A 26794-nucleotide genomic window follows, 5' to 3' on the forward strand; every position below is an offset into this window, starting at 1 on the left:
GTTCCGCTGTGTGAAGTGATCTGTCAAGTCCCTCCTTCAGTGCTATATTGAAATCGCCACCCCATATGAGATTATCTACCTGGATATCAGCTATTTTGTGCCAGAGTGTCTCAAAAAAACCCGGGTCGTCTACATTAGGCCCATATGTGTTTATCAATGCAACCTTGTGCTGTCTCACCGTACCCACTACCATCACGCTTCTACCTTCCGTATCCTTGTGAGTGTCTGAAATCTGAAAGTGTATACCCTTCCGTATTAGTATGCTAACCCCTCGGGAATATGACGAGTAGTTGGAACTAGTGACTGACTCTGCCCATCTGTTCCCCCATGTAGATGTATTGTTTACCGCTGTGTGCGTTTCCTGCAGGAAGGCCACATCTATGTGTAATCTATCGAAATAAGCAAACATTTGTCTAATTTTCTTCGGATTACCCAAGCCTCTGACATTCCATGTTATGAATTTTAGAGTGTCAGGTCGTGCTAGACCATTAATTATGGGTGCTGCCATGGCATTGCGTGACTTATTCTTCTACATAGCACGGTCACAGTTCGTGTCATCATTAGTATGCGTACATAACGTCTAGTGATGAGGACATTTGTGGTAATAGTACAGTTGCAAAATAGAGAGGTCGCAATGCTTCTCAGCCACAGTGAAACTATAGGAACAATCCCTTGCACCCCTTCCCTCCCCCCACCCACTTTAGCGCCCAAACTTTGCCAAAGCCATCCCCTTGCAACAACCAATTTAAAAGTAGAACTTGATCTGGGGTACACCCGCTTGGGGGTGTCGCCAGGTGCACACATCTCCATCCACATGGTGAATGTGGACAGGTGCTTTTGTCGTTTTTAATGATCACAATAACCCTTCTTCCCTCTCCCACTCCCCGCCGCAGTCTTACAATAGTCTCGTACTCCACTGCCACATTCGACATATCCGCAATTCGGAGCACATGGCTGCCAGGGTACTCACTGCGTAGGACAACAGTTCGTGTCCAGACTGCCAGTTGCAGTTTCTTACACGATGCATTCATGGCCTCATCTGTCGGTCTATATGCAAAAAAGAAAACTTCTTCGAGTAGTATATTCGCTACATCTGTGCCCCTCCATTAACATGAGGAGTCGAGACCTCTGGAAATCGTCTTTTGCAGGATATTGTGGTGAAACTTGAGATCTGCAATCCAACAGGTCCTCAGTCGTTATCGCTTGTCCGGTCCTCTCGGCCTTGTGTCTTTCTCCGCTTACTAAATTTCTTGATATATTCTTGAGCTGCTTGCACTGTCGGTAGAATCACAGGTTTTTCCGCATTAGTTATTTTGAGTTTTGCAGGATACAGCATTGCGTATTCAAGACCTAGCTCTCGTAGCTTCTTTTTTACTTGCGCAAATTCTTTCCTTGCCAACTGTACAGCCATGGTGTGATCTGGGTAGAACTCCAGTGTGCTGCCTTGATACGTTACCGTGCCCATTTCTCTAGCGAGTCTTAAAACCGTGTCTCTATCCCTATAGTTGAGCAAGCGGGCAATTACCATGCGCGGGGTGGCTCCCGGCTTCGGGACAGGCGCCAAGGAGCGGTGCGCTCGTTCGACCAGGAAAACCTCTGACAGACTCTCAGCCCCAAACAATTCCTTCAGCATCTTCTCTATGTAACTTTCCATTTTACCCGTGTTGGTGGTCTCCGGCAGACCTGCTATGCGGACGTTATTCCGTCTAGATCTCGCTTCTTGGTCCTCCACCTTGGCACGCAGGACCTCCAGCGTCTTTTCAATGCCGCCGCATGCCTTCGATGTGGTTCTGGACTCATCTTCCACAGTGGAGATCCGCCTTTCTGCCTCCACTATCCTTTCATCGTGCTTTTCAATTTTTGCCGCCATGTTGTCCACGCGCTGCATTACGCTGTCCAGCTTGCCGTTCATGTCTTGCAGACTTTGCTGAATCGCCCTTAGGACTGACTCCATGCCGGTCCCGTCAGACGCTTCTTGGTCTCCTTCCGCGTCCGATGTTGCCGAATTGCCTTTGGTCTGTCTCCTGGCTTCGAAAGGCAATTTGGTCTGCTGTTTATCTGTTTTCCCCATAGTGACAGCACACGTGAGAGGGCTATGGCGCGGCGTTCCCGGGCCCGGCGTTGACGTTGTATTTCGACGTTGGGGTGTCCTGGATGCCCACCGTGTGCCAGTGGTATTCATCTGAAAGGTCCGCAGGGTTGCATGGTCCTCTCGTTGTTTTGTTGTGGCTGGGATAAGGCGCCGTCAGAAACGCGCTGTCTCCCCCTCTTCACCTCAGCACTCCCTGTTAGGACGTCTGCCACTGCCACCTGGCCAGCGATGGCTACCCGTTGACAAGCTAACACTCCTGTAGCTCCTGTTCGCTCTGCTAATTGGGCTGTGCGCGCTGTTCCGTGCAGTGTGCACAAGGGGGACTACTTTTCCGACTCAGCTCGCCAGCGTGTAGTAAGTGCCCTCCTTGTCTTCTGCGCACTGTTGTACACGTTAATCACAGTAGCGACCCGTTTACACGGCTACTTCATGCTCCCAAAGTCGATAGATTACATTAGGCACCTCTGCCAGCTCGTACATAACGCTCGTTCCGCACCTCCATTCAATCTGGGGAGCCACGTACTGCCACAGGTCCCGATCTCAGCACAAGGATCAGCGGAGGATCCGCCTTCGCTCTCTCGTCACACTACCTCGCTGCCGCAACCTCCGATGTCCCCGCTCTCCGGTCCGCTCGCACTTTGTCTCCGTACGTTCACAGTCTGTCCCTGCACCGATGCGCAGTCAGTGCGTTCCACCGCCGCCGCCATTTTGTCATCAGTGACACGCAAGCTCATCAAAAGCGCCCCGACAGTCCACATATGCCATCAAGTATTCTGCCTTAAGTAAAGACGGCCATCTCAAGTGCCTGGATGGTTTACTTGCCAGTTGTAAGCCACATCAGGGCGGGCGCCAGTCCGAAACAACCGCGGCTCCGAGCGACAGGTGCGGCCATCTTGGATCGCCACTCGCCTCCTAACCGTGTTCCGTCGTTTTAGCGCGTTATGCCGGACTTTGCAATATCTCTTCACCAGAGGAGTTCAAGTCGCATCTTCCGAATCTCAATTATGCCTTTGTCTGCGCATTAGCAGGGGTTTCAGGGGTCGAAAGGCCGCGTTTTCGGCACCCGTCCGGCAGAGCTGACTTACCAGTCAACCATTCCGCAGTGCGCCCTCTAGCGCCCCCCGCAGTACCCCATTTTTAATCTATGCACAATTGTCTTTACCAAATTCAATACTTATTTAAAAATGTGACGATTAACATGCTGAAAGAAATTTCTTTTCTTCTTTGTCTATGGAATGACAATGTGTAATGCACCTTTAAAATGTCTGCGCTGTGGAGACGTGGGTCATGTGACCAAGACCACGGACGTGGTCTAAACGCATCGTCTTTCGTGCCAGGAATAAACCTTACCTGCATCTACCTTGAGGGCTCGCCTGATTTCCTCTCTTCTTTGGATTTCTGCCTTTGAGATATATATATATATATCTATATATATATATATATAGATCTACATATATATATATAGATCTACATATATATATATATAGATCTACATATATATATATATAGATCTACATATATATATATATATATATATATATATATATATATATATATATATATATATATATATATACATATATATATATATAGAGAGAGAGAGAGAGAGAGAGAGAGAGAGAGAGAGAGAGAGAGAGAGATAGATATTGTTATAAGCTCCGGGGTCCCGCATATGGGCGGGGATAATTCACTGCTTATGACTATTGATGAGTATCCCCTGGAAGAGAACAAGTTCTTTGCACGTTTTTTTCTGAAAATTCCTCATATGTGAAGAAGGATAATTGACTTGAAATTTAACCTGTAGAAAAATGTATAAATATTAGCAAAATCATCATTATAATAGTGTTTAATTTTTCCAAAGTCTTTTCCGTAGACTAACACTGCTGTGTAGTTCCTATATTACCTATACAGGATTTGCGCGTTCCAGATAACAAACTGTAGGTTTGGTGGCAGACTGGCTCTGAGTACCCCCACCGATAAAGTTAGCATGTTTGCATTAGCTACCTCCCAGTGCCACTAGATTCTCCTCTTATCGGGGATAGGTTCGTTTTTGGCAACCTCTGAAAATCGTGGAAACAATGTACTACCTTTTGCTCAGTCACTCGTGCTCACTTATTCGGTCTGAGAGAGATACACAGAAGAAACAGTTGGGTGTGTTAAAATAAGAATTTATTGTACAGTTGTTTTTCTGGTGTAAAATAGGTGTGCTGCAACAACCATTAGACAGTAGCAGATATATATGATTAGCAGTACAGTGAAAATAAAAGGATAATACAATTCTACCATCTTGCAATAATCATGAATACATACATGAATATTAAATGCAGGATACTAAGAACGCATACTCCTACGATGCCTATCTAGATTTACCGAAGTGTACCTAGCATGTGAGGTGTGTAGCCAAGAATCCCTCTAGGATTTAGTCTAACTCCATTACCTGAAAGGAGTGTGTGTGGGACACCGCGAGGGAGGTGTTCGACCACTGTCAGCTGGAGCGTCTGTATGCAGGAGCCTCAGTGACTCTGGTCAGTGTGTTGGCCTGGAAGTCTTGGTCTCCTTCTCCAACCTTAGAAAGATGTGCTGTATTCATACAGACAGTATCTAGGGTTTCTTTGTCCCTTGTTTATTATATTAGCCATTGTTGGATTTGAGGATGACGTATGGGATGAACCTTGTACGTAGATATTATGCAGGTGGTGTAGCCTCTGCCTGGTTTCCAAGAACCCTTATGAACATTCATTCCTACTGTATGAGTCTATTAATGAAGTTATAGGACGCTTTTGTTCAGGGAAAACCCCCCTTCTGCGCCCAGGACTAGAACTAGGTAACGGTTAAATCCTAAAGGCTTGTTACTGTGTAGTGTAAGGGAGATAATTTAGGTGAAGGTATGATATTCCCCAGGCCTATATTACGGTACCTATATGGAACATAACACAATACAATACAAATTATAATACAAGCTCCTCAAATTGTATATGCAAGAAAAACGTTTCTCCTGAGTGGATTCTGCAGTAGGTCCTCCAACATGAAATGCTGGAAGAGCTATAGCCCTAGAGCAGCTTGGAGGTGAGATAAAGCACCTCCCACAGTGTTATGATTCCCTGAACTCACATCTAAAGCATATTGATTCAACTGGACAGTTAAGCAAAAATTCCACACTCACCTGTTGTTCCTCATCATCCTGAGTATCTTCAGCCTCTGGATCCTGGCATGCAGTCTGTAAGATTGGTAAAAAATTAGTTATCGCACAAATTGGACATCCTTCATTGAAGTGTATCAAAGGACAGTTTTCACAGTAATTGAAATACTTAGAAGTGAAAGCTGCTTCACCAACTCCAAGATCTTTGCCCTCATTTGTCACCAGCTAGTTTCTATCCTCTCTGCCCTCTCCTTGTCATGTAGTGGATATGTACCATTGTTAAAACCAAGGGCCATATGTATCAAGCCTTTTGCGAATCGCAAAAGGCCTTTTTGCATGTTTTGTTATGTATGATACATTCGCAAAATAAGGTATAGCAAAGATGTGCGATTCCTTATTTTGCCATAGCATTTAAGGAATCGCAATTTTGCGATTCCTATGTATGTAGCATTTTTGGGCTGCGAATTATGGTTAAGAATTCGCATATTACCACCAACTTGTAGTTGATGGTAACTTGCGAATTCTTCAAAAAATGCACAATTTGGCATTTTTGAAGGTGGCATGTGATGCACACACATGCCCATAGGGCATGTATGTACGCAATATGCACATTCATGTACATTTCAGGGGTGCAGCAGGGTGTCTTTGAGACACCTCTGCACTCTTGCAATACTTCTCAAATTGCGATTAGCAAATTGCGAATTCGCAATTTGAGAATTATTTCGCAATCATTCCTATGGGCCTCCTGGCCCATAGGAATGCATTGGAAATTATTCCTTAATTGCGAATTCGCAAAAGGAAGATTAAGGAATCGCAAAACTAAAGCGAATTTCTTCATACATACCATTTTGCGATTCCTAAATAGCGATTCCTTAAAAATCGCTATTTAGGAATCGCTAAAGGGTTTGTTGATACATATGGCCCCAAGTCAATTAAAGGAGAGTTTGGACGAGCATATAGCTGAAGTCTCAGAAGTACAAAGAATAAATGCACAAGTTACTACTTGTGTAACGATATATCTGTAAGAGACATTAGTTAGTGCCTGGTACATTCAGGAGATGAGGAATCTGCATGTAAATAGAATATCCACCAGAGATCCTTAATTGAAAGTAAGTTAATTTATAATTTGGGTAGATCCTTCTCTGGATTTCATGCTGCTGCCTCCTCTATTTCATTTCATGACTGTGGCCGTTTATTTGTGTTACTGAAGAGACTAACATGAGAATACATTGAAGTTTCTTATAATAGCACACATCTGAAAGAGACACGTTAGTGATAGATTCCTTACCTTAGAATTTCCCCAGGCGTCAGACTGGATCCGGAAATTTTTGCGTAGCAGTACCCTTGCGCGTCGGTAGGCGTCGTCTGCGGCTCCGCGTCCATCGTCGGCGTCGTGGGTCCCGTGATGACGTCGTCGGAGTACTTAGACGCCGCCTCCGCGTGCTGACGTCAGTTCTTAGACACAGCTTTTCCGCGCCAGAAACGCAGAGCCATGCTAAAAACCAACACTGGTGCCATTGAAACTAGGGACCTGAAAGGGGATGACCTTAACCCTAGATATCAGCTCCCAGAACGGGGAGGATGGGTGGGTCGGTAAAGAATCCATCACTAACTAATGTCTCTTACAGATATATCGTTACACAAGTAGTAACTTGTGCATCTGAAAGAGACACGTTAGTGATAGATTCCTTACCTTAGAATAGATACCCCAGCAATACCAACCCCGGTGGTGGGTCTGCGAACCAATAATCGCACCAGAAAGTCCTGGAGGACGGAACGGCCAAAGAAGCCATCCCTCCGGACTTGGCTGTCCAGGCAGTAGTGTCTCGCAAACGTGTGCAGCGATGCCCACGTAGCCACCTGACAAATGTCCTGCAAGGGCACGCCTCGGCCTAAGGCAGTTGTAGTTGCCGTGGCCCGAGTGGAATGAGCCCTCAGCCCAACAGGGGGTTGCTTCTTAGCCAAAGAGTACCACGCCTGGATGCACAAGATGATCCACCAAGAGATGGTCCTCTTGTGCACCGCCCGTCCCTTCTTAGCGCCCACGTAACCAACAAAGAGTTGGTCGTCCACCCGGAACTGGCGTGTGCGATCCTAGTAGAATGAAAGAGCACGTTTTTGGTCCAGACGGTGGAGCCGCTCTTCCTCTTTAGAAGGATGCGGTGGCGGAAAGAAGGTGGGCAAGGTGATAGACTGCCCGATATGGAAGGCCGTGACAACCTTGGGCAGGAAAGTTGGCTTAGTACGCAACACAACCTTGTCCAAATGGACAGAAAGGAAAGGGGGTGTACATGAAAGAGCCTGGAGCTCACTCACTCTCCTGGCAGAGGTGATGGCAACCAGGAAAGCAGTCTTCAGAGTAAGAAGGTGGAGAGGACAGTTGTGAAGTGGCTCAAAGGGAGTGCACATCAGAAAAGTAAGAACAAGGTTCAAGTCCCACTGAGGCATCACAAACGGAACAGGAGCAAACATGTGTGTGATGCCTTTCAGAAAACGAGTTACGATAGGGGACTTGAACAAAGAAGGTTGATCAGGCAGCCTTAGAAAGGCTGAAAGGGCAGAAAGGTAGCTCTTGATAGTGCCCAGAGCAGAGCCCTGCCGGGCAAGAGAAAGAAGGAAGAGGAGAACCTAAGAAAGAGGGGCATTGAGAGGATCCACAGCCTTTGCTGTGCACCATGCCACAAATCTGTTCCACCTGCAGGCGTATACCGACTTTGAGGAGAGACGCCTGGCTGCCAGAATGACATTACAGACTTCAGGAGGCAAGTCAAATGGCCTCAACTGTCGCCGCTCAATCTCCAAGCATGGAGGTGGAGACTGGACAGGTTCGGGTGGAGGACCGTTCCCTGCTGCTGCGACAGAAGGTCCTCCCGAAGAGGCAGACGAACCGGGGGATCGACTGACATACTGAGTAGCTCAGGATACCGGTACCTTCGCGCCCAGTCCGGAGCCACAAGGATGACTTGGGCCCGGTCGCGTTTGATCTTCTTCAGCACTCTGGGCAGAAGTGGTATAGGCGGAAAGGCGTACAACAGACCACAACTCCCCTCGTGACGAAAAGCGTCTCCGAGCGAGTGCCGCCTTGGAAATTCCAACGCGCAGAACTGATGACATTGCGCGTTCTCATCTGTGGCGAATAGATCTAACCAAGGCTCTCCCCACTGCAGAAAGAGACCTTGCGCCACATCCGAGTTCAGACACCATTCGTGATCCATCATGCACCGGCGGCTGAGTTCGTCCGCCCTGGCAGGTGTTGAACCACCAGGGTCACGCCCTGATGTTCCAGCCACTGCCAGAGGCGCAGAGCCTCCTGGCATAGGGTCCACGACCCCACACCGCCTTGTTTGTTGCAGTACCACATGGTGGTGGTGTTATCCGTGAACACCTGCACTACACTCCCCCTGACAGGGGAGGAAGGCCTTCAGTGCTAGACGAATCGCCCGCAGCTCCTAAAGGTCGATATGGAGCCGGGACTCCGCCGGAGACCAGAGGCCTCTGATCTCCGCTTCTCCCATGTGGCCTCCCCAGCCCTGGAGGGACGCATCCGTCACAACCACGTGCTCCGGTTGGGGAAGGGAGAGGGATCTGCCGCTGACCCAATCGCGGTTCGAAATCCATCACTGCAGCTGTCTCGCAGTGCCCTCCGAGATCAGGACATGGTCGGACAGGTTGCCCTGATGCTGGGCCCACTGAAACTTCAGGACCCACTGCAGAGCCCGCATCCGCCACCGGGCGTGATGCACCAGAAGGATGCAGGAAGCCATCAGCCCCAGAAGCCGCAGAGTCAACCTGACCGAGACCCGGGATAACGGCTGAAAGAGTGGAATGAGAGCCTGAATATCCTGGACCCGCTGTTCGGACGGATAAACCCGAAACTGCGCCGAGTCGAGAACCGCTCCGATGAAGAGGAGCTTCTGAGAGGGACACAGGTGTGACTTCGGCACATTGATGGAAAACCCCAGCTGGTGCAGGAGGACTGCTGTAGTCTGGAGGTGGCTGACGACTGTCTGGGGCGAGCCCGCCTTCAACAACCAGTCGTCGAGGTAGGGGAAGACTGAAACCCCTGACCTGCGCAGGTGAGCTGCGACCACCGCCATCACCTTCGTGAACACCCGTGGGGCGCTGGTAAGGCCGAAGGGGAGCACGGTAAACTGAAAGTGCTCGTGGCCTACCGTGAACCGCAGGTAGCGCCGGTGGGCCGGCAGGACGGGGATGTGGAAATAAGTGTCCTGCAAGTCCAACGCTACCATCCAGTCTCCTGGGTCCAGGGCAGCTAGGACCTGAGCCAGTGTCAGTGTCAGCATTTTGAACTTCTCCTTCCAGAGGAAGCCGTTGACGTCCCGTAGGTCCAAGATAGGGCATAGGCCCCCTTTGCCCTTCTTGGGTACCAGAAAGTAGTGGGAGTAGCAACCACGCCCTACTAATGGCCCAGGAACGCGCACGAAGGCCCCCTTGGCCAAGAGGGCCGCAACTTCCTCCTGTAGAAGTTGCAAATGATCCCCCGATATGCGGTGGTATCGTGGTGGCATGGCTTGAGGGGTCGTTTCGAAGGGGAGGGAGTAGCCCCTTCGGACAATCTGCAGCACCCACCCGTCCGAAGTGATAGTGCGCCAGTGGTGGAGGTGATGGCGGACCCTGCCCCCCACTGGCATCACATGGGCCTGAAAGCACGGACTAGGAGGGTTTTGAGGCGGATGCTGCGGGGGAAGGTGTGGACTGACCTCGCCGCCACGGCGGTGTCCACGGCCGCCACCGCGTTGGACGTTAGTTTGCAGCGCGTGGCTGGCAGCACGTGTGGGGGCGCCCCTTCCTTGGCCACGAAACTAGCGAAAGGCACCCGTCTGCTGGCACGGGGCCGAGAGGCCCAAGGACTCTGCCGTAGCCCTGGAGTCCTTAAAGCGCTCCAGCGCATGGTCTGCCTTGTCGCCAAAGAGGCGACGGCCATCAAACGGCATGTCCATCAGTGTGTTCTGGACATCTGCCAAAAGTTGGCGGACCTCAACCAGGCGTGGCGACGAATCGCCACCGTCGTTGCCATCGCTCTACCTAGTGAGTCGGTTGTATCCAGCCCACACCGGATGGAATATTTTGCTGCATCCCGGCCTTCCACAAGGGCTTGGCCGAGTTTGGCCCGTACCTCCAACGGACACTCTGGCAGCAACTCCGCGACCGTGTCCCACAGAGAGTGGGAGTAGCGGCCCAAGAAACATGCGGTGTTGGAAGACCGCAGTCACAGACTAAGGGAGAAGAATACCTTTTTGCCGTACTGCTCATACCTCTTAGATTCCCTGTCCGGCGGAGCCGACGGGAACGCGGTCTGGGAATTCGAAGCCTGGATGACCAGGCTCTCGGGGGTGGGGCGGTTGGACAGGAAACATGGGTCGCCCGGGGCCGGGCGGTGGCATCTGGCCACGTTCCTATCTACAGGCGGACCCGTAGCGGGCCTGGACCAAGTGCCCAAAAGAACGGCAGCAGAGGCTCAGTCGAGCATGACTGCGGTTTAAGGACACTAGCGAGGAGGTTAGTCCTCACGGCCACGACGGGGAGCTCAAGGCCCAAGGCCTTGGCCGCCCACGTCAACACCACAATAAGTTGCCCCCGCCTCCGTAGCCACGGAAGGAGGAGAGACAAAGCCAGCGTCTGGCGAGGTGTCCAGACCACTGGCATCCCCAAGTCCACCTGTCCAGTCCTCCTGGGACTGACACTCCCGTGTCAGAGGGTCCTCAGACCCCTCCCAATACTCATCACCCACCTCCTGTAATCAGGGTTGTCAAAGGATGGGGCTGGCTCATGAAAGATAAACTCACCAAACGGCGTCGAAAGCGGCGCCAAGCAGCGCCGTTCCGACACCGGAGCCGGATCGAGGGAGGCATCGGGGACGGCGCAAACCGCGTGTGAGAAGTTGGCCTGATATATGATGCTCACTAGTTCTAGTGATCACCTTGTATCAGTCCAAACAACCCCTTATGGTGATTGGTTGTAAGTCAACCTGATAGACCAGCTATCCTAGTAGCGTGGACAAAAGCAGTCTTTTAGGCTAATCTCTTTTGGCATGTGAAGCCAGCTGTTTTACCATAGTATAACCCCTTGAATACCAAATGAAAGGACACCACACAGGTTGTTATGAAAATAAACAGTCTATTTATTAATAACAACACCTCTGAACTCTTTATGAGATCAGAGGGCTAAGCACATGACAGTACTAAAAAGGAAATACGAGTTTGCACAATATTTACACAAGTGCCTTAGGGGCACGACAAACCATATACTCAAAACAATGGAATGCGAGGAAAGAAAATACTGTAAGAAGATCCAGAGGCTGGAGGATCGGTGGGACTACGCTACAAACGAGGTAAGTAAGGAGCAGGAGGCCCACGGGACTCACGTGCAGAGTGGGAACTCTCACCCGGGATGCGTACCAACGTCTATGGATGCAACAGTTTACAAAGTTACGGATTCCGGACGAACCCGGCTGGATGGAGGGAAAACAACAGTGGACCTGGACACTAGGATAGTGGACTCAGACTTCAGCACCTAGAAGCTTTAGTTACCTAACCCACAGGCTGCGGGTGCATAGGGCTGAAGTTGCGTCGGGTTTGCTGTGTTGATCCCGGTGATGCCTGAAACAAGAAGTTGCTGGCAGGCAGCCAGATGGAGGAGTCCGGTGGTTCCAAGGATGGAACTAGGAAGAAGGAAGTCCTGAAAAGGAAGGGGACAGAGTCTTGGTCACTAGCCAGTGACGGTGCTGGAACCAGGAGGGAACCAGGGGCTGTCGCCGCGTTCAGGTGAAGGAAGGGTCGCTTCTCTCTGTAGCTGCGCGGACCAGGAGCTGTTCTTCACGACCAGGCTGGAGGCACGAGCTGTCCCACGTAGTCTGCTGCTGTTGGCGGTGTCAGATCGTCGATCTGGACAACAGGCCTTGGCTAATGCAAGCCACGCGGTGAAACAAAGATGGCGTCTTGAGTGGAACAGGAGGGTCCGGGGTGCCCCTCTTTTACAAGGAAGCAAGGGCCAGTCTGGGGGACCAGACTAGCAGCGTTGAAATCTTCGGGTCGTCGTCTCAGAGGGCACAAGCCAGCCGGCAAGTGACCAGACAACAGGAAGGGCAGCAACCAGGCAAAAGGGGCCCCACGCAGATCACGGGGATGCTGGTCTTTGGTGCAGGAGCTGCGTCGGTGTGGGGCTTCTCAGTCCCCAATGCACTCACTTGAGGAACCCTCAGGGGTCGTGCAGGAAGCGCTGTGCAGGTTTCTTCAAGATGGCCGTCTCCACGTTGCTTGTCGCACCCACGGGTCCCAGCTGTGCTGTGGATGTGGGTAGAGGTCAGAGAGGTCTGGAGGTCCGGGTCTTGTCGAGCTGGGTCGTCGGATTCCGGGATGGAAGGACTTTACAGCAAACCGCACAGGAGCTTGATGGTGCCTGCGAAGCAGGATGGTCACTCCCTGACCATAGGGGAGATTCTTCAGTCTTCTGATGTTCAGGAGGTCGAAGGTCAAGAGTTTCTTCGTGGAAGGTTGTCAAGATTTATCTAACTTGGAATGGGACCAGCTCCTACCTTTATCCGGCTAAATGAATATGCTACTTACCAGTATGCATCTGTTCTTGGCATGTAGGGCTGCTAACATTCATATCTTTGCATTAGATCGCCGCCTAGTGTTGGGTCCGGATGATCGCACATTGTTGTCCTGGAAGAGTCTTCGAAGTATCCTGAGATAGGTGGCTCCTCCCCTGGACTACAGTGCGCATGGGCATCAGCTCCATCCCCAGATTGTTTTTAGCCATTGTGGCAGAGATGGAGTGTAAAGTGTAAAGGATGTCCATGCTAATGATTGAATACAAGAGTATGTCTGCAGCTGCGACAGGCACCGGGGAGGAGGGTGGGCGATATGAATGTTAGCAGCCCTACATGCCAAGAACAGATGCATACTGGTAAGTAGCATATTCAGTTCGAGGCATGTGGGCTGCTAAATTCATATCTTTGCATAGAATATATAGCAGTCCCTCCATTAGCGGCGGTTGCCCGTGCCAGCTGCAGAAACTTGAAAAAGTGTTTTGAGAACAGCCTGTCCTACAGCTGCTTGCTGCTTGGAATGTACATCAACACAGTAGTGTTTTGTAAAGGTATGTGGAGTAACCCACGTGGCTGCTCTGCAAATGTCTTCTAAAGGAATGTTCCCAAGGAAAGCCATAGATGCCCCCAATTTGCGTGTGGAGTGCGCCCTTGGGGGTATTGTCAAGGTACGTTTCGCCTTTTGATAACATATTTGGATGCACTTAACAATCCACCTGGCTATTCCTGCTTTGGAAATAGGGGTGCCCTTGTGCTGTGGCGAGAAGGCAACAAAAAGCTGCTTCGTTTTCCTAAAGTGTTGTGTCCTGTCAATGTAGTACATCAACGCCCTCCTGACATCCAAAGTATGAAGCATTCTTTCCGCCACCGTTTGTGGGTTTTGGAAGAATGCCGGCAAGTCAATAGTTTGGTTGAGATGAAACTGTGACACCACCTTCGGAAGGAATTTGGGGTTAGTACGTAGTACCACCCTATTTGGATGAATCTGAATGAATGGCTCTTGGATTGTGAGCGCTTGTAGCTCACTAACACGCCTCAGTGACGTAATAGCTATTAGGAAAGCTACTTTCCACGTTAGGAACTGGAGTTCACTCGAGTGTAGTGGCTCAAAAGGTGGTCCCATCAGTCTGGTGAGGACCACATTGAGGTTCCACACCGGAGCTGGCGGTGTTCTTGGGGGAATGACCCGTTTCAGGCCTTCAAGAAAAGCTTTAATGGCAGGCACCCTGAAGACAGAGAGATGCTGCCTATTTTGAAGATAAGCTGCTATGGCGGATAGATGTATCCGAATGGAGGTGTACGCCAGATTGCATTTGTAAAGATGTAACAGATAGCAAATGATGTTAGGGATAGATGCATCTAGCGGGTTGATGTTATTGGCTGTACAGTAAATGACAAAACGCTTCCATTTTGCAGCATAGCATGCTCTGGTAGTTGGCTTTCTTGCCTCCTTGATGATGTCCATGCATTCTGGAGGTAGGTGAAGGTATCCAAACTCTAGGACTTCAGGAGCCAGATCGCCAGGTTGAGCTGTTGCGGATCTGGATGCTGAATGTCTCCATGGTTCTGCGTCAAAAGTCTGGGCGTGAGGCGCAGCCTTTGATGCGGCACCACCGAGAGTTCGAGGAACGTGGTGTACCATGCTTGGCGCGCCCACGTTGGAGCAACCAGGATGAGAGTCATCGAGTGCTGCCTTAGCTTTCTTGCCACCAGCGGTATCAGAGGGGCTGGTGGAAAAGCGTACGCAAATCTGCCGGACCAGTTCATCCAGATCGCATTCCCTTGCGACTGTGGGTGAGGGAACCTGGCGGCAAAGTGTTGGCATTTTGCGTTTTCGTTTGTGGCAAACAGGTCTATCTCCGGATGACCCCACTGCTGGAAGTACGGGCGGAGTACAGACGGGTGTAACTCCCACTCGTGCATTTGATGGCTGTATCTGCTGAGCAGATCCGCCATCTGATTGTCCTTGCCCGGGAGGTGTTCTGCCATGAGGAAAATGTTCCTCTGAATGGCCCACTTCCACATGCCCTGAGCCAGATGAGACAGCTGTGGCGAGTGGGTGCCCCCCTGCTTTTGAATGTAGTACATCGCGGTCATGTTGTCCGTCCGGACTAACACTACCTTGTTGCACAGATGTACAATGAAGGACTTGAGTGCCATGAAGATTGCCATCAGTTCCAGATAGTTGATGTGCATCTTCTGTTGCTGCGTCGTCCATAGTCCCTGCACCGTGTAAGTGAGCAGATGAGCTCCCCATCCCTGGAGAGATGCGTCCGTTGTCAGGATAATCTGTGGCACTGGCTCCCGGAACAGTCGGCCCTTGCAAAGGTTGTGTGGAGTCCACCAATGCAGAGAGTCGTATGCCCGACTGGTAACCAACACTAGGTCTGTCAATTGTCCCTGAGCCTGTGTCCACTGATTTGCTAAGCACTCGTGGAGCGGACGCATATGTAGACGTGCGTGAGGGACTATGAAGATGCAGGAGGCCATCATGCCAATCAACTGCATGAACACTCTCGCTGGAAGCGAGTGTCGTGGTCTGAACTTTTGGATTAGCGACTGCATGCTGTGTATCCTGACTTGGTTTGGCTGGGCCATGGCCGTCAGGGTATTGATTGTCGCACCTAGAAACTGCCGGACATGCGCCGGCTGAAGATGCGACTTTGGGTAGTTCAACGAGAAGCCCAGATCGTGAAGGAGGTGAATGGTAGTCGACATGTCCGCGGCGCACTGTTGTGCTGACTTGGCTTGAACGAGCCAGTCGTCTAGGTAGGGGTAGACATGGATGTTCTGCCTCCTGAGGTGCGCCGCCACTGTCGCCAGACACTTGGTAAACACTCTTGGGGCTGTGGTCACTCCGAAGGGTAGGACCTTGAACTGATAATGTTTGCCTTGGATAGTGAATCTGAGGTATTTTCTGTGGGATGGGTGTAGTGGAATGTGGAAATAAGCATCCTTGAGGTCTAAGGTTGCTAAGAAGTCCCCTTGTTTTAGCAAGGGAAGAATCTGTTGCAGTGTAAGCATATGGAAATGTTCTGATAGTATATACAGGTTGAGGGGACGCAGATCTAGAATGGGTCTGAGAGATCCGTCCTTCTTTGGAATAAGGAAGTACAGTGAATATACCCCTGTGCCCTCCTCCTCCACCGGCACGAGCTCGATTGCGCCTTTTTGCAGCATCACCACTACTTCCTGCTGCAATAAGTGCAAATGCTCTGCGGACATAGGCCGTTGCCTTGGTGGAATGTTGGGTGGAGTGGACTTTAACTCTAGACAATAACCGTACTGGACAAGTTGTCCGTGGTGATGTTTCTCCAGACGGGCAGGAACTGCTGTAGTCTCCCCCCGACAGGTGTTAGGTGGTCGGGGGGCAGTGACAGAGAGTCACTGTTTGTTTGGGGCAGAGGAGCGGGAGTTGTTGTTTCCTTTGCCACGTCCTCTGGTACTGTTTCCTCGGTAACCCCCTTTGTTTTGCTTGGGGTACGAGGATTGTGCTCCACCTCTGGAGAATCGTGACTGTTGACCCATCTGTCCTCTGGTGACTCCACGTGCACCTGAGCGACGAAAATTGTTGCCACGGAACTGTTGTGATTGTAGGGCCCCCATAGACTTAGCAGTTTCGTTGTCTTTCTTAATCTTTTCGAGGGTGGTGTCAACATCAGGACCAAACAGTCTATCAGGATTGACGGGCTGATTGAGTAAGGTTGTTTGAATGTCCGGTTTAAACCCCGATATGCGGAGCCACGCCTGGCGTCTGAGCATGACGCTAGTGTTAATAGCCCTAGCTGCTGTGTCTGCTGCATCAAGTGCACACTTTATGGCCGCGTTGGAGATTAGTTTTCCCTCCTCTATAAGCAGTTTGGTAGCCTCTTGGAACTGCGGAGGCAGGTGTTGTAAAACTTGCTCTAGGGTGTCGTAATGCGCCCTATCATAACGTGCCAATAGTGCGTGTGTATTTGCAATACGCCAGAAATTGGCAGGCTGCGCAGCTACCCTTTTGCCCCCTGCCTCCAGCACTTTTGACTCCTTGTCTGGGGGAGGAGCTTCACCCGTTGTTTGGGAGTTAGCCCGTTTGCGGGCATTTGCGACCACAAGGGAGTCAAGTGGCAACTGTCCCCGAATGTATGCCGGGTCTGCAGGCGCTGGTCTGTACTTCTTCTCGATGCGAGGATTGACCACCCTCGCCCTGGTTGGTTCTTTAAAGATGTCCGCAGCATGTTTAAGGACCCCTTTGAGCATAGGCAGTGTCTTTACTGTCCTTTCAGAAACTGAAAAAGTGTCAAATAGAAAGTCTTCTTCAACTGGGTCAGCATGCATGTCCACATCATGATTAGCAGCTGCCCGTTCAATGAGTGCGTGAAAACCTGCAGAATCTTCTGTTGGGGATGCACGTGCAATGAGAGGCTGTGGGTCCTGCCCCACATTCTGGGTGTCTTGGTCACCTATGTCGTCATAGGAATCCTGCTGTGCATCAGGGTCATTGATGGGGAAAGTGTATTGGTCATCTTCTCCATATCCTTCGCCCTCAGAGTGTTCTGGGGAAGGTGTTGGGCTCCTTCTAGGAGGAGGCTGTATAGGTTCCATTAGGGCTGAAGCGTCCTGAGCAAGCCGTTTCTTCTTTAGAGGGATGACATAAGAGTCCACTGGCTGTGAAGTGATTTTTCGTTTGTAAAGGGTCAATTTGCCCGTGTCTGCGTCGATAAAACGCTCAGAATCTTCTTCTGAGTCGAGTAGTCGACCTGAAAGTGCTCCAGACGTTGATGATTCCGAGGTCTTTGGCGCCGATTTTGTGGTAAAGGCCTTCGGAGTTTCCTTTGGCGGCAGAAGGAAGAGAAGTTTGCCTGCAGGCTTTGCCGGCAAGTCCATCGGCTTCAGGTGCGACGGCGTCGGAGCCGGCGTTGCAGAGGCCATCTCCCGAATCCTTTGCAGTGATGAGGCGATGGGGGACGCGTCACTCACAGCGACACTTGGCGCCGACGAGGAGGCCTTCACCCTGCCCTCGGATCCGACGTCTTGTAGGCCCTTGTGAGTCTTAGACGTGGATACTGCAGCCGTGGACACAGAGTCTTTGGACCGATGTGTTGAGCTTCCAGCTTTCGATCCGTGTAATTTTGCAGGCTCCGTTTCCACCCTGCGTCCGACTAACGATGTCCCAGTCGGCACCGGAGTTTTGTCGCTGGCTTTGGCGGGCGTAGACGGCGTCGCACTTGTCGACCCGTGCCGAGCTCCCTTCTTAGAGGAAACCTCCTCCGCCGACGATTTCGACACCGTCGAATCGACAGTTTTCTTCGACTTCTGTGGCCCGGAGGTCGACGGAGTCGATGAGGCAGCAGGTTTTGGTGTTTTTGGTGGAGCGGCCGCCATCTTAGGCACGCTCGAATCCGTAAGTTTCGGTTTCGGGTCGGCCATTTTAGGTGTAGTCGATACCGCTTGTTTCTGTTTCGATACGGGCTTCTCAGCAAGTATGTCCGTGGCCGGGCCTGAGGGCGGGGCCGTGGCTTGCGGTGCGGGGTCTTGGGTAAGGCCGACTGGCGATCCCGTGACCCGAGCCTGATCCGTGTAACCTTCGGGGCATAGCTCATCCCCCGAGCTATCTTCCGCGGCCCCATAAACTTCTTCGACGTCCCCTACCTCGTCGACGTATTCAAGGCCTTGACCCACGACTCCGTCGTCGTCTTCCGGATCCGCCTCGATGTCCGTCGCGGGCGGTGAGATTTGAAGATGATGGCTTTGGCCCTCCTCTTCTTGGTCGCCGAAGATGTTTTCTGGATCCGGGGCCGCTTGTCTGGCCTCGAGGCGCACCGCGCGCCGAAGTTTGAGTGTCTTTTTTTACCTGAATCTGGAGCAGGCCATGCAGTTGTCCTCGTTGTGGTCCGGCGAGAGGCACTTGTTACAGACCGGGTGCACATCGATATGTGGGTATTTCGACCCACAGACGGGACAGTATTTAAACGGGCTCCGCTCCATGCTGAAGAGTTGCGGTCGTGTTGCGATGAGAAAGGCCTCGATGTCCGAAGAGTGATACGACTCCGCAGATTCCGACTCAAAGAGACGGAAGAACTCGAGACCGTGCGCAAACAATACCGACGCAAAGAATAAGGCCTTTTGGCCGTTAAAAGTTAGTTTTTCTCGGTTCCGACAGAGAGACGTCGAGACCGCATCCGAACCCAATGGCGGAAAAAAACAATCTGGGGATGGAGCCGATGCCCATGCGCACTGTAGTCCAGGGGAGGAGCCACCTATCTCAGGATACTTCGAAGACTCTTCCAGGACAACAATGTGCGATCATCCGGACCCAACACTAGGCGGCGATCTAATGCAAAGATATGAATTTAGCAGCCCACATGCCTCGAACGGGGGCTGCACTACGACTAGGTCCCTCCCCTGGGTGGGACCAGGATGGGGGTGGCTACACCCCATTTCCTTTGTCCAGTTTCCCGCCAGAGCTGGGGCTGGAGTGCCCCAGCAACTGGTTGGAACCTGTGTATGCACAGGGCACCTTGTGTGCCCCAGGCATGTCTCATTCCTTTCAGCCTGGCCCTACCTAATACACAAAATCCTGTCTGGGGTGGTGCTAGCACCTCCCAAGGCAGGAAACCCTTTGTCTGAGCCTCCCTCGCTGGAAGAACTCCCAGCAGCAGGAGGTCAGACTTGTGTCTGTGGTGGCAGCATCCATTTTGTGATGCTGAGGCTTGAGTTAACTTTAACCGGGGTTTACAGTTACAGACATGTCGTGTCCCTCTAAAAGGGTGGAATGCTACCCCCGTCGCCAGAATTGGCGAGGGGGTAGTATTCCAATTCGTATGACACCTTACTCGCCATGTTTTGATAATGCTATACCAAAGTTAGCATTCAACCGCGAGGATTATAATGCACTTAAGAGTATATGGTATAGCGTTATCATGGAACAGCTATAAGGACTTGGTTCCGCAAGCTGCAGACAGGCTCAGCTCATGCTAGAGGACCATCTCACATAATTCAAGCACTCTGCCTTCAGGATTGATAAGGCCTGCCATAGGAGTGACTGATAGGAATATATGTGTCCATTTTAGGGTTAGATATAAGTATACTATATCTATAGCCAAGGGTGATTACACCACCTTGCTCCAGCTGTCTTAGCAGCCAGTTGTGTCAGTTTGGATGGCCAGCCAGGGGTGGCATAATACATGCTGCAGCGCCTGGGAGGCCCTGGGTACACCTATGCCCTGGGTACCTAAGGTACACTGCACATGGCTGATAAGGTGACCAAGCATCCAATTAGGTATGTACCGAAGGTACATGGAGTCCATTTTACGGAGAGAGCAATTAGTCTGGGGTCCTGAATAGCGGGGCCCCAGTCCAACTAGGTCGAAAGCACAAGTTACTACTTGTGTAACGATATATCTGTAAGAGACATTAGTTAGTATTAGATTCCTTACCTTAGAATATCCCCAGGCGTCAGACTGGATCCGGAAACTTTTGCGTAGCAGTACCCTTGCGCGTCGGTAGGCGTCGTCTGCGGCTCCGTGTCCGTCGTCGGCGCCGTGATGACGTCGTCGGAGTACTTAGACGCCGCCTCCGCGTGCTGACATCAGTTCTTAGACACAGCTTTTCCGCGCCAGAAACGCAGAGCCATGTTAAAAACCAACACTGGTGCCATTGAAACTAGGGCCCTGAAAGGGGGTAACCCTAAAGCTAGATATCGGTTCGCAGAACGGGGAGGATGGGTGAGTCGGTAAGGAATCTAATACTAACTAATGTCTCTTACAGATATATCGTTACACAAGTAGTAACTTGTGCATCTGAAAGAGACACGTTAGTATTAGATTCCTTACCTTAGAATAGATACCCCCAGCAATACCAACCCCGGTGGTGGGTCTGCGAACCAATAATCACACCAGAAAGTCCTGGAGGACGGAACGGCCAAAGAAGCCATCCCTCCGGACTTGGCTGTCCAGGCAGTAGTGTCTTGCAAACGTGTGCAGCGATGCCCACGTAGCTGCCTGACAGATGTCTTGTAAGGGCATCCCCCGGCCCAGGGCAGTTGTAGTCGCCGTGGCTCGGGTGGAATGAGGCCGTAATCCAACAGGGGGCTCCTTTCTAGCCAAGGAGTAGCATGCCTGGTACACAAGATGATCCACCGGGAGATGGTCCTCTTGTGCACCGACCGCTTTCCCCTTCTTAGCGCCCACATAACCAACAAAGAGTTGGTCATCCACCCGGAACTGGCGTGTGCGGTCCAAGTAAAATGAGAGCGCACCTTTTGGGTCCAGACGGTGGAGCCGCTCTTCCTCTTTAGAGGGATGCGGTGGCGGGAAGAAGGTTGGCAAAGTGATAGACTGCCCGATGTGGAAGGCCGTGACAACCTTGGGCAGGAAAGATGGCTTGGAACGCAATACCACTTTGTCCGGATGGACAGAAAGGAAAGGTGGAGTACAAGAAAGGGCCTGGAGCTCACTCACTCTCCTGGCAGAGGTGATGGCAACCAGGAAAGCAGTCTTCAAAGTAAGAAGGCGAAGAGGACAGTTGTGAAGTGGCTCAAAGGGAGCGCACATCAGAAACGTAAGAACCAGGTTCAAGTCCCACTGAGGCATCACAAACGGAACAGGAGGGAATGTGTGAGTGATGCCCTTTAGAAATCTATTTACAATAGGGGACTTGAACAAAGAAGGTTGATCAGGCAGCCTTAGAAAGGCTGAAAGGGCAGAAAGGTAGCCCTTGATAGTGCCCAGAGCAGAGCCCTGCTGGGCAAGAGAAAGAAGAAAGAGAAGAACCTCAGAAAGAGGGGCAGCAAGAGGATCCACAGCCTTTGCTGTGCACCATGCCACAAATCTGTTCTACCTGCAGGCGTATACCGACTTTGTGGAGGGACGCCTGGCTGCCAGAATGACGTTACAGACTTCAGGAGGCAAGTCAAATGGCCTCAACTGTCGCCGCTCAATCTCCAAGCATGGAGGTGGAGACTGGACAGGTTCGGGTGGAGGACCGTCCCCTGCTGCTGCGACAGAAGGTCCTCCTGAAGAGGCAGACGAACCGGGGGATCGACTGACATACTGAGTAGCTCTGGATGTAGGAGAGTGGGGTCTGCAATCCCATGGCCACCCCAGATTTTTGCTTTTTGCTTCACTGGTTTACGACTTTCCCTGGCTGTGGGCCTGCTAATCAGACCCAAAGGCTAGCTGTTCTCTCTCTAAATTGACATCCATGTACTTTAGGTGCATTTACCAATTGGTACTGGGCCACCTTATCAGTCCCTGTACCCAGGGCATAGGTGTACCCAGGGCCTACCAGGGGCTGAAGCATGTATTATGCCACCCCTGGCTGGCCATCTAAATCTGACACAACTGGCTGCATGACAGCTGGGGCAAGGTGGTGTAGACACCCTTTGCTGTAGATATAGTTTACCTATATCTAACCCTAAAATGGACACATATATTCCTATCAGTCACTCCTATGGAAGGCCTTAACAATCCTGAAGGGAGAGTGCTTGGAATTATGTGAGATGGTGCTCTGGCATGAGCTGAGCCCATTTGCAGCTTGCGGAACCAAGTCCTAATAGCTGTTCCATGATAACGCTATACCATATACTCTTAAGTGCCTTATAATCCTCGCGGTTAAATGCTAACTCTGGTATAACATTATCAAAACATGTCGAGTAAGGTGTCATACGAATTGGAATACTACCCCCTCGCCAATTCTGGCGACGGGGGTAGCATTCCACCCTTTTAGAGGGACACGACATGTATGTAACTGTGAACCCCGGTTAAAGTTAACTCGAGCCTCAGCATCACAAGATGGATGCTGCCACCACAGACACAAGTCTGACCTCCTGCTGCTGGGAGTCCTTCCAGCGAGGGAGGGTCAGACAAAGGGTTTCCTGCCTTGGGAGGTGCTAGCACCACCCCAGACAGGATTTTGTGTATTAGGTAGGCCAAGGCTGAAAGGAATGAGACATGCCTGGGGCACACAAGGTGCCCTGTGCATACACCGGTTCCAACCAGTTGCTGGGTCACTCCAGCCGCAGCTCTGGCGGTAAACCAGACAAAGGATAGGGGGTGTAACCACCCCCCTTCCTGGTCCCACCCAGGGGAGGGACCTAGTCGTAGTGCAGCCCCCTTTAGCTGAATAAAGGTAGGAGCTGGTCCCATTCCCAGTTAGATTAATCTTGACAACTTCCACGAAGAAACTCTTGACCTTCGACCTCCTGAACATCATAAGACTGAAGAATCTCCCCTATGGTCAGGGAGTGACCATCCTGCTTCGCAGGCACCATCAAGCTCCTGTGCGGTTTGCTGCAAGTCCTTCCTTCCCGGAATCTGACGACCCAGCTCAACGAGACCCGGACCTCCAGACCCCTCTGACCTCTACCCATATCCACAGCACAGCTGGGACCCGTGGGTGCGACGAGCAACGTGGAGACGGCCATCTTGAAGAAACCTGCACAGTGCTTCCAGCACGACCATCGAGGGACCCTCGAGTAAGTGCATCGGGGACTGAGAAGCCCCACACCGACACAGCACCTGCATCCAAGACCAGCCCCCCAGCCTCCACGAGATCTGCGTGGGGCCCTTTTGCCTGGTTGCTGCCTTCCCTGTTGTCTGGTCACTTGCCGGCTGGCTCGTGACCTCTGAGACGACGACCCGAAGATTTCAACACTGCTCGTCTGGTCCCCCAGACTGGCCCTGGCTTCCTTGTGAAAGAGAAGCACCCCGGACCCTCCTGGTCCGCACCAGACGCCATCTTTGTTCCACCGCGTGGCTTGCACTAGCCAAGGCCTGTTGACCAGATCGACGATCCAACACCGCCATCAGCAGCAGACTACGTGGGACAGCTCGTGCCTCCAGCCTGGTCGTAAAGAACAGCTCCTGGTCCGCGCAGCTACAGAGAGAAGCGACCCTTCCTTCCCCTGAACGCGGCAACAGCATCTTGTTCCCTCCTGGTTCCAGCACCGTCACTGGCTAGTGACCAAGACTCTGTCCCCTTCCCTTTCAGGACTTCTCCTTCCTAGTTCCATCCTTGGAACCACCGGACTCCTTCATCTGGCTGCCTGCCAGCAACTCTTTGTTTCAGGCATCACCGGGATCAACGCAGCGAACCCGACACCACTTCAGCCCTATGCACCCGCAGCCTGTGGGTTAGGTAACTAAAGCTTCTAGGTGCTGAAGTCAGTGTTCACTATCCTAGTGTCCAGGTCCACTGTTGTTTTCCCTCCATCCAGCCGGGTTCGTCCGGAATCCGTAACATTGTAAACTGTAGCATCCATAGACGTTGGTACGCATCCCGCGTGAGAGTTTCCACTCTGCACGTGAGTCCCGTGGGCCTCCTGCTCCTTACTTACCTAGTTCGTAGCGTAGTCCCAGCGATCCTCCAGTCTCTGAATCTCCTCACAGTACTTTCCTTCCTCGCATTCCATTGTTTCCAGTATATGGTTTGTCGTGCCCCTAAGGCACACGTGTAAATATTGTGCTAACTCGTATTTCCTTCTTAGTATTGTCATGTGCTTAGCCCTCTGACCTCATAAAGAGTTCAGAGGTGTTGTTATTAATAAATATACTGTTTAATTTCATAACAACCTGTGTGGTGTCCTTTCATCTGGTATTCAAGGGGTTATATTGTGGTAAAACAGTTGGCTTCACATGCCAAAAGAGTTTAGCCTAAGACTGCTTTGTCCATGCTACCATTAGGATAGCTGGTCTATAAGGTTGACTTACAACCAATCACTATAAGGGTTGTTTGGACTGATACAAGGTGATCACTAGAACTAGTGAGCATCATATATCAGGCCAACTTCTCACATTGGTGTGCAGCGGTTGGGATTTGAACTTGCTGTTGTTTTTACCACATATAATCTTGAAATATCATTTGAAAGATCACATAAGGTACCATAGGTACATATAACAAGCTTAGAAATACTCTGAGTTCTACTGAACCAGCTGTCGTAGTAGAAAGGGCCTAGCACACCCTGACTACAACGCTTAGCAAGGGATCAGTAGGAAAACCCATAGTGTAGGTAGGTGCATCACTTACACCACAACACTCTTTATGAGATCAGAGGGCTAAGCACATGACAATCTCTTAGGAAAAATACGATAAGTTGCACAAAATTACAATGGTGCCCTATGGGCACGACAAACCATATACTAAGTAAATGGTATAAGTAGAATGATAGAGGAAAGGAAGATGCCCAGAGGCTGTAGGATCGCTGGGACTACACTACCCTAACCTTAGGTAAGTAGCAGGAGGCCCACGGGACGCGTGTGCAGAGTGTGAACTCACACACGAGATGCGGAACAAAGTCAATGGGCAGAACAAATTACGAAAAGGTAAGTAAAAGACAGTTCCAACTAGTTACGACTAAAACGACGGGATATCTGGACACTAGGAGAGTTAATCTACCTATGAGCACCGAAATGCTCTTGTTACCTCACCCACGGGCTGCGGGTGCATAGGTGTGAAAGTGTGTCAGGTTTCTGCGTTGAAGTCAATGGAGCCTTGAAGAAAGATGCTGCAGGCGACCAGGAGGAAGATGTCCGGTGCGATCCAGGGGTGGATCGAGGAAGAAGAGGACCTGAAAGCAGAGGGGACAGTGTTCAAAGTCACTAGCCAGTGACCGGTGTGGAATCAGGAAGGAACCAAGTGCTGTCGTCGCGCTCAGGTGTAGAGTAGACGCTGGTCTCTGCAGCCACATGGACCAGGAGGTGTCTTCGACGACCAGGATGGAGGCACGAGCTGTCCCACGCAGGCTCTCGTTGTTGGCGGTGTCGGATCCAGATTTGGAGTCAACAGGCCTTGGCAAAGGCAACACACGTGGTGAGTGGAAACGGCGTCTGGTGTGGACCAGGAGGGTCCGGGGATCTCCTCTTTTGGAAGGGAGCAAGGGCCAGTCTGGAGCAACCAGACCAGCAGTGAAGATTTCAAGGATCGTCGTCTAGGAGGCCACTAGCCAGCCGGCAAGTGACCAGACAACGCGTCGAGCAGCAACCAAGCAAAAGGGCCCCACGCAGATCTCGTGGATACTGGAGGGCTGGTCTTCGGTGCAGGAGCTGCTCGGGCTGGGGCTTCTCAGTCCCCAAAGCACTTACTCGAGGATGCCTCTGAAGTCGTGCTGGAAGCGAAGTGCAGTTTCTTCAAGATGGCCGGTCCCACGTGTCTCGTCGCACCCACGTTTCTCAGCTGTGCTGCAGATGTGGGTAGAGGTCGGAGAGGTCTGGGAGTCCGGGTCTCGTCGGGCTCTGAAGTCTGGTTCCGGCAGGAAGGACGACAAAGAGAACCGCTAGGACGCTTGATGGTGCCTGCAGTTGCAGGGTGGACGCTCCTTGCCCACAAGGGAGATTCTTCAGTCTTCTGTGGAGCAGAACGTCGAAGTCCAGAGTTTCTTCTTGTAGAGTAGTTCAGGATAAATCTAACTTGGAATGGGACCAGCTCCTACCTTTATCCTGCTAAAGGGGGCTGTACTGCAGACTAGGTCCCTCCTATGGGTGGGACCAGGAAGGGGGGTGGTTACACCCCCTATCCTTTGTCCGGTTTCGCGCCAAAGCTGGGGCTGGAGTGCTCCAGCAACTGGTTTGAACCGGGGTATGCACAGGGACACCTTTTGTGCCCCAGGCATGTCTCCTTCCTTTCAGCCCTCCCTACCTCAATACACAAATTCCTGTCTGGGGTGGTGCTAGCACCTCCCAAGGCAGGAAACCCTTTGTCCAGGCCTCCCTTGCTGGAAGGACTCCCAGCAGCAGGAGGTCAGACTTGTGTCTGTGGTGGCAGCATCCATTTTGTGATGCTGAGGCTTTGTTTAACTTTAACCGTGTCCCTCTAAAAGGGTGGAATGCTACCCCCGTCGCCAGAACTGGCGAGGGGGTAGTATTCCAATTCGTATGACACCTTACTCGACATGTTTTGATAATGCTATACCAAAGTTAGCATTCAACCGCGAGGATTATAATGCACTTAAGAGTATATGGTATAGCGTTATCATGGAACAGCTATAAGGACTTGGTTCCGCAAGCTGCAGACAGGC

General features: G+C 51.3%; 1 protein-coding gene across 2 annotated transcripts in view; it reads right to left on the reverse strand.

Moving 5' to 3' along the window:
* IPO4 (importin 4) overlaps positions 1–26794 on the reverse strand; it is a 2629293-nt gene that overhangs the window by 372565 nt on the left and 2229934 nt on the right. For both annotated transcript variants that reach the window (XM_078644926.1, XM_078644927.1), the window contains exon 24: positions 5256–5309. In XM_078644926.1, coding sequence (XP_078501052.1) covers positions 5256–5309 — 54 coding nt within the window. The remainder of the gene's footprint in view (positions 1–5255; positions 5310–26794) is intronic.

The sequence above is a fragment of the Lissotriton helveticus genome, chromosome 5_1 (assembly GCF_964261635.1).
Source record: "Lissotriton helveticus chromosome 5_1, aLisHel1.1, whole genome shotgun sequence".
Taxonomy (NCBI): Eukaryota; Metazoa; Chordata; class Amphibia; order Caudata; family Salamandridae; genus Lissotriton; species Lissotriton helveticus.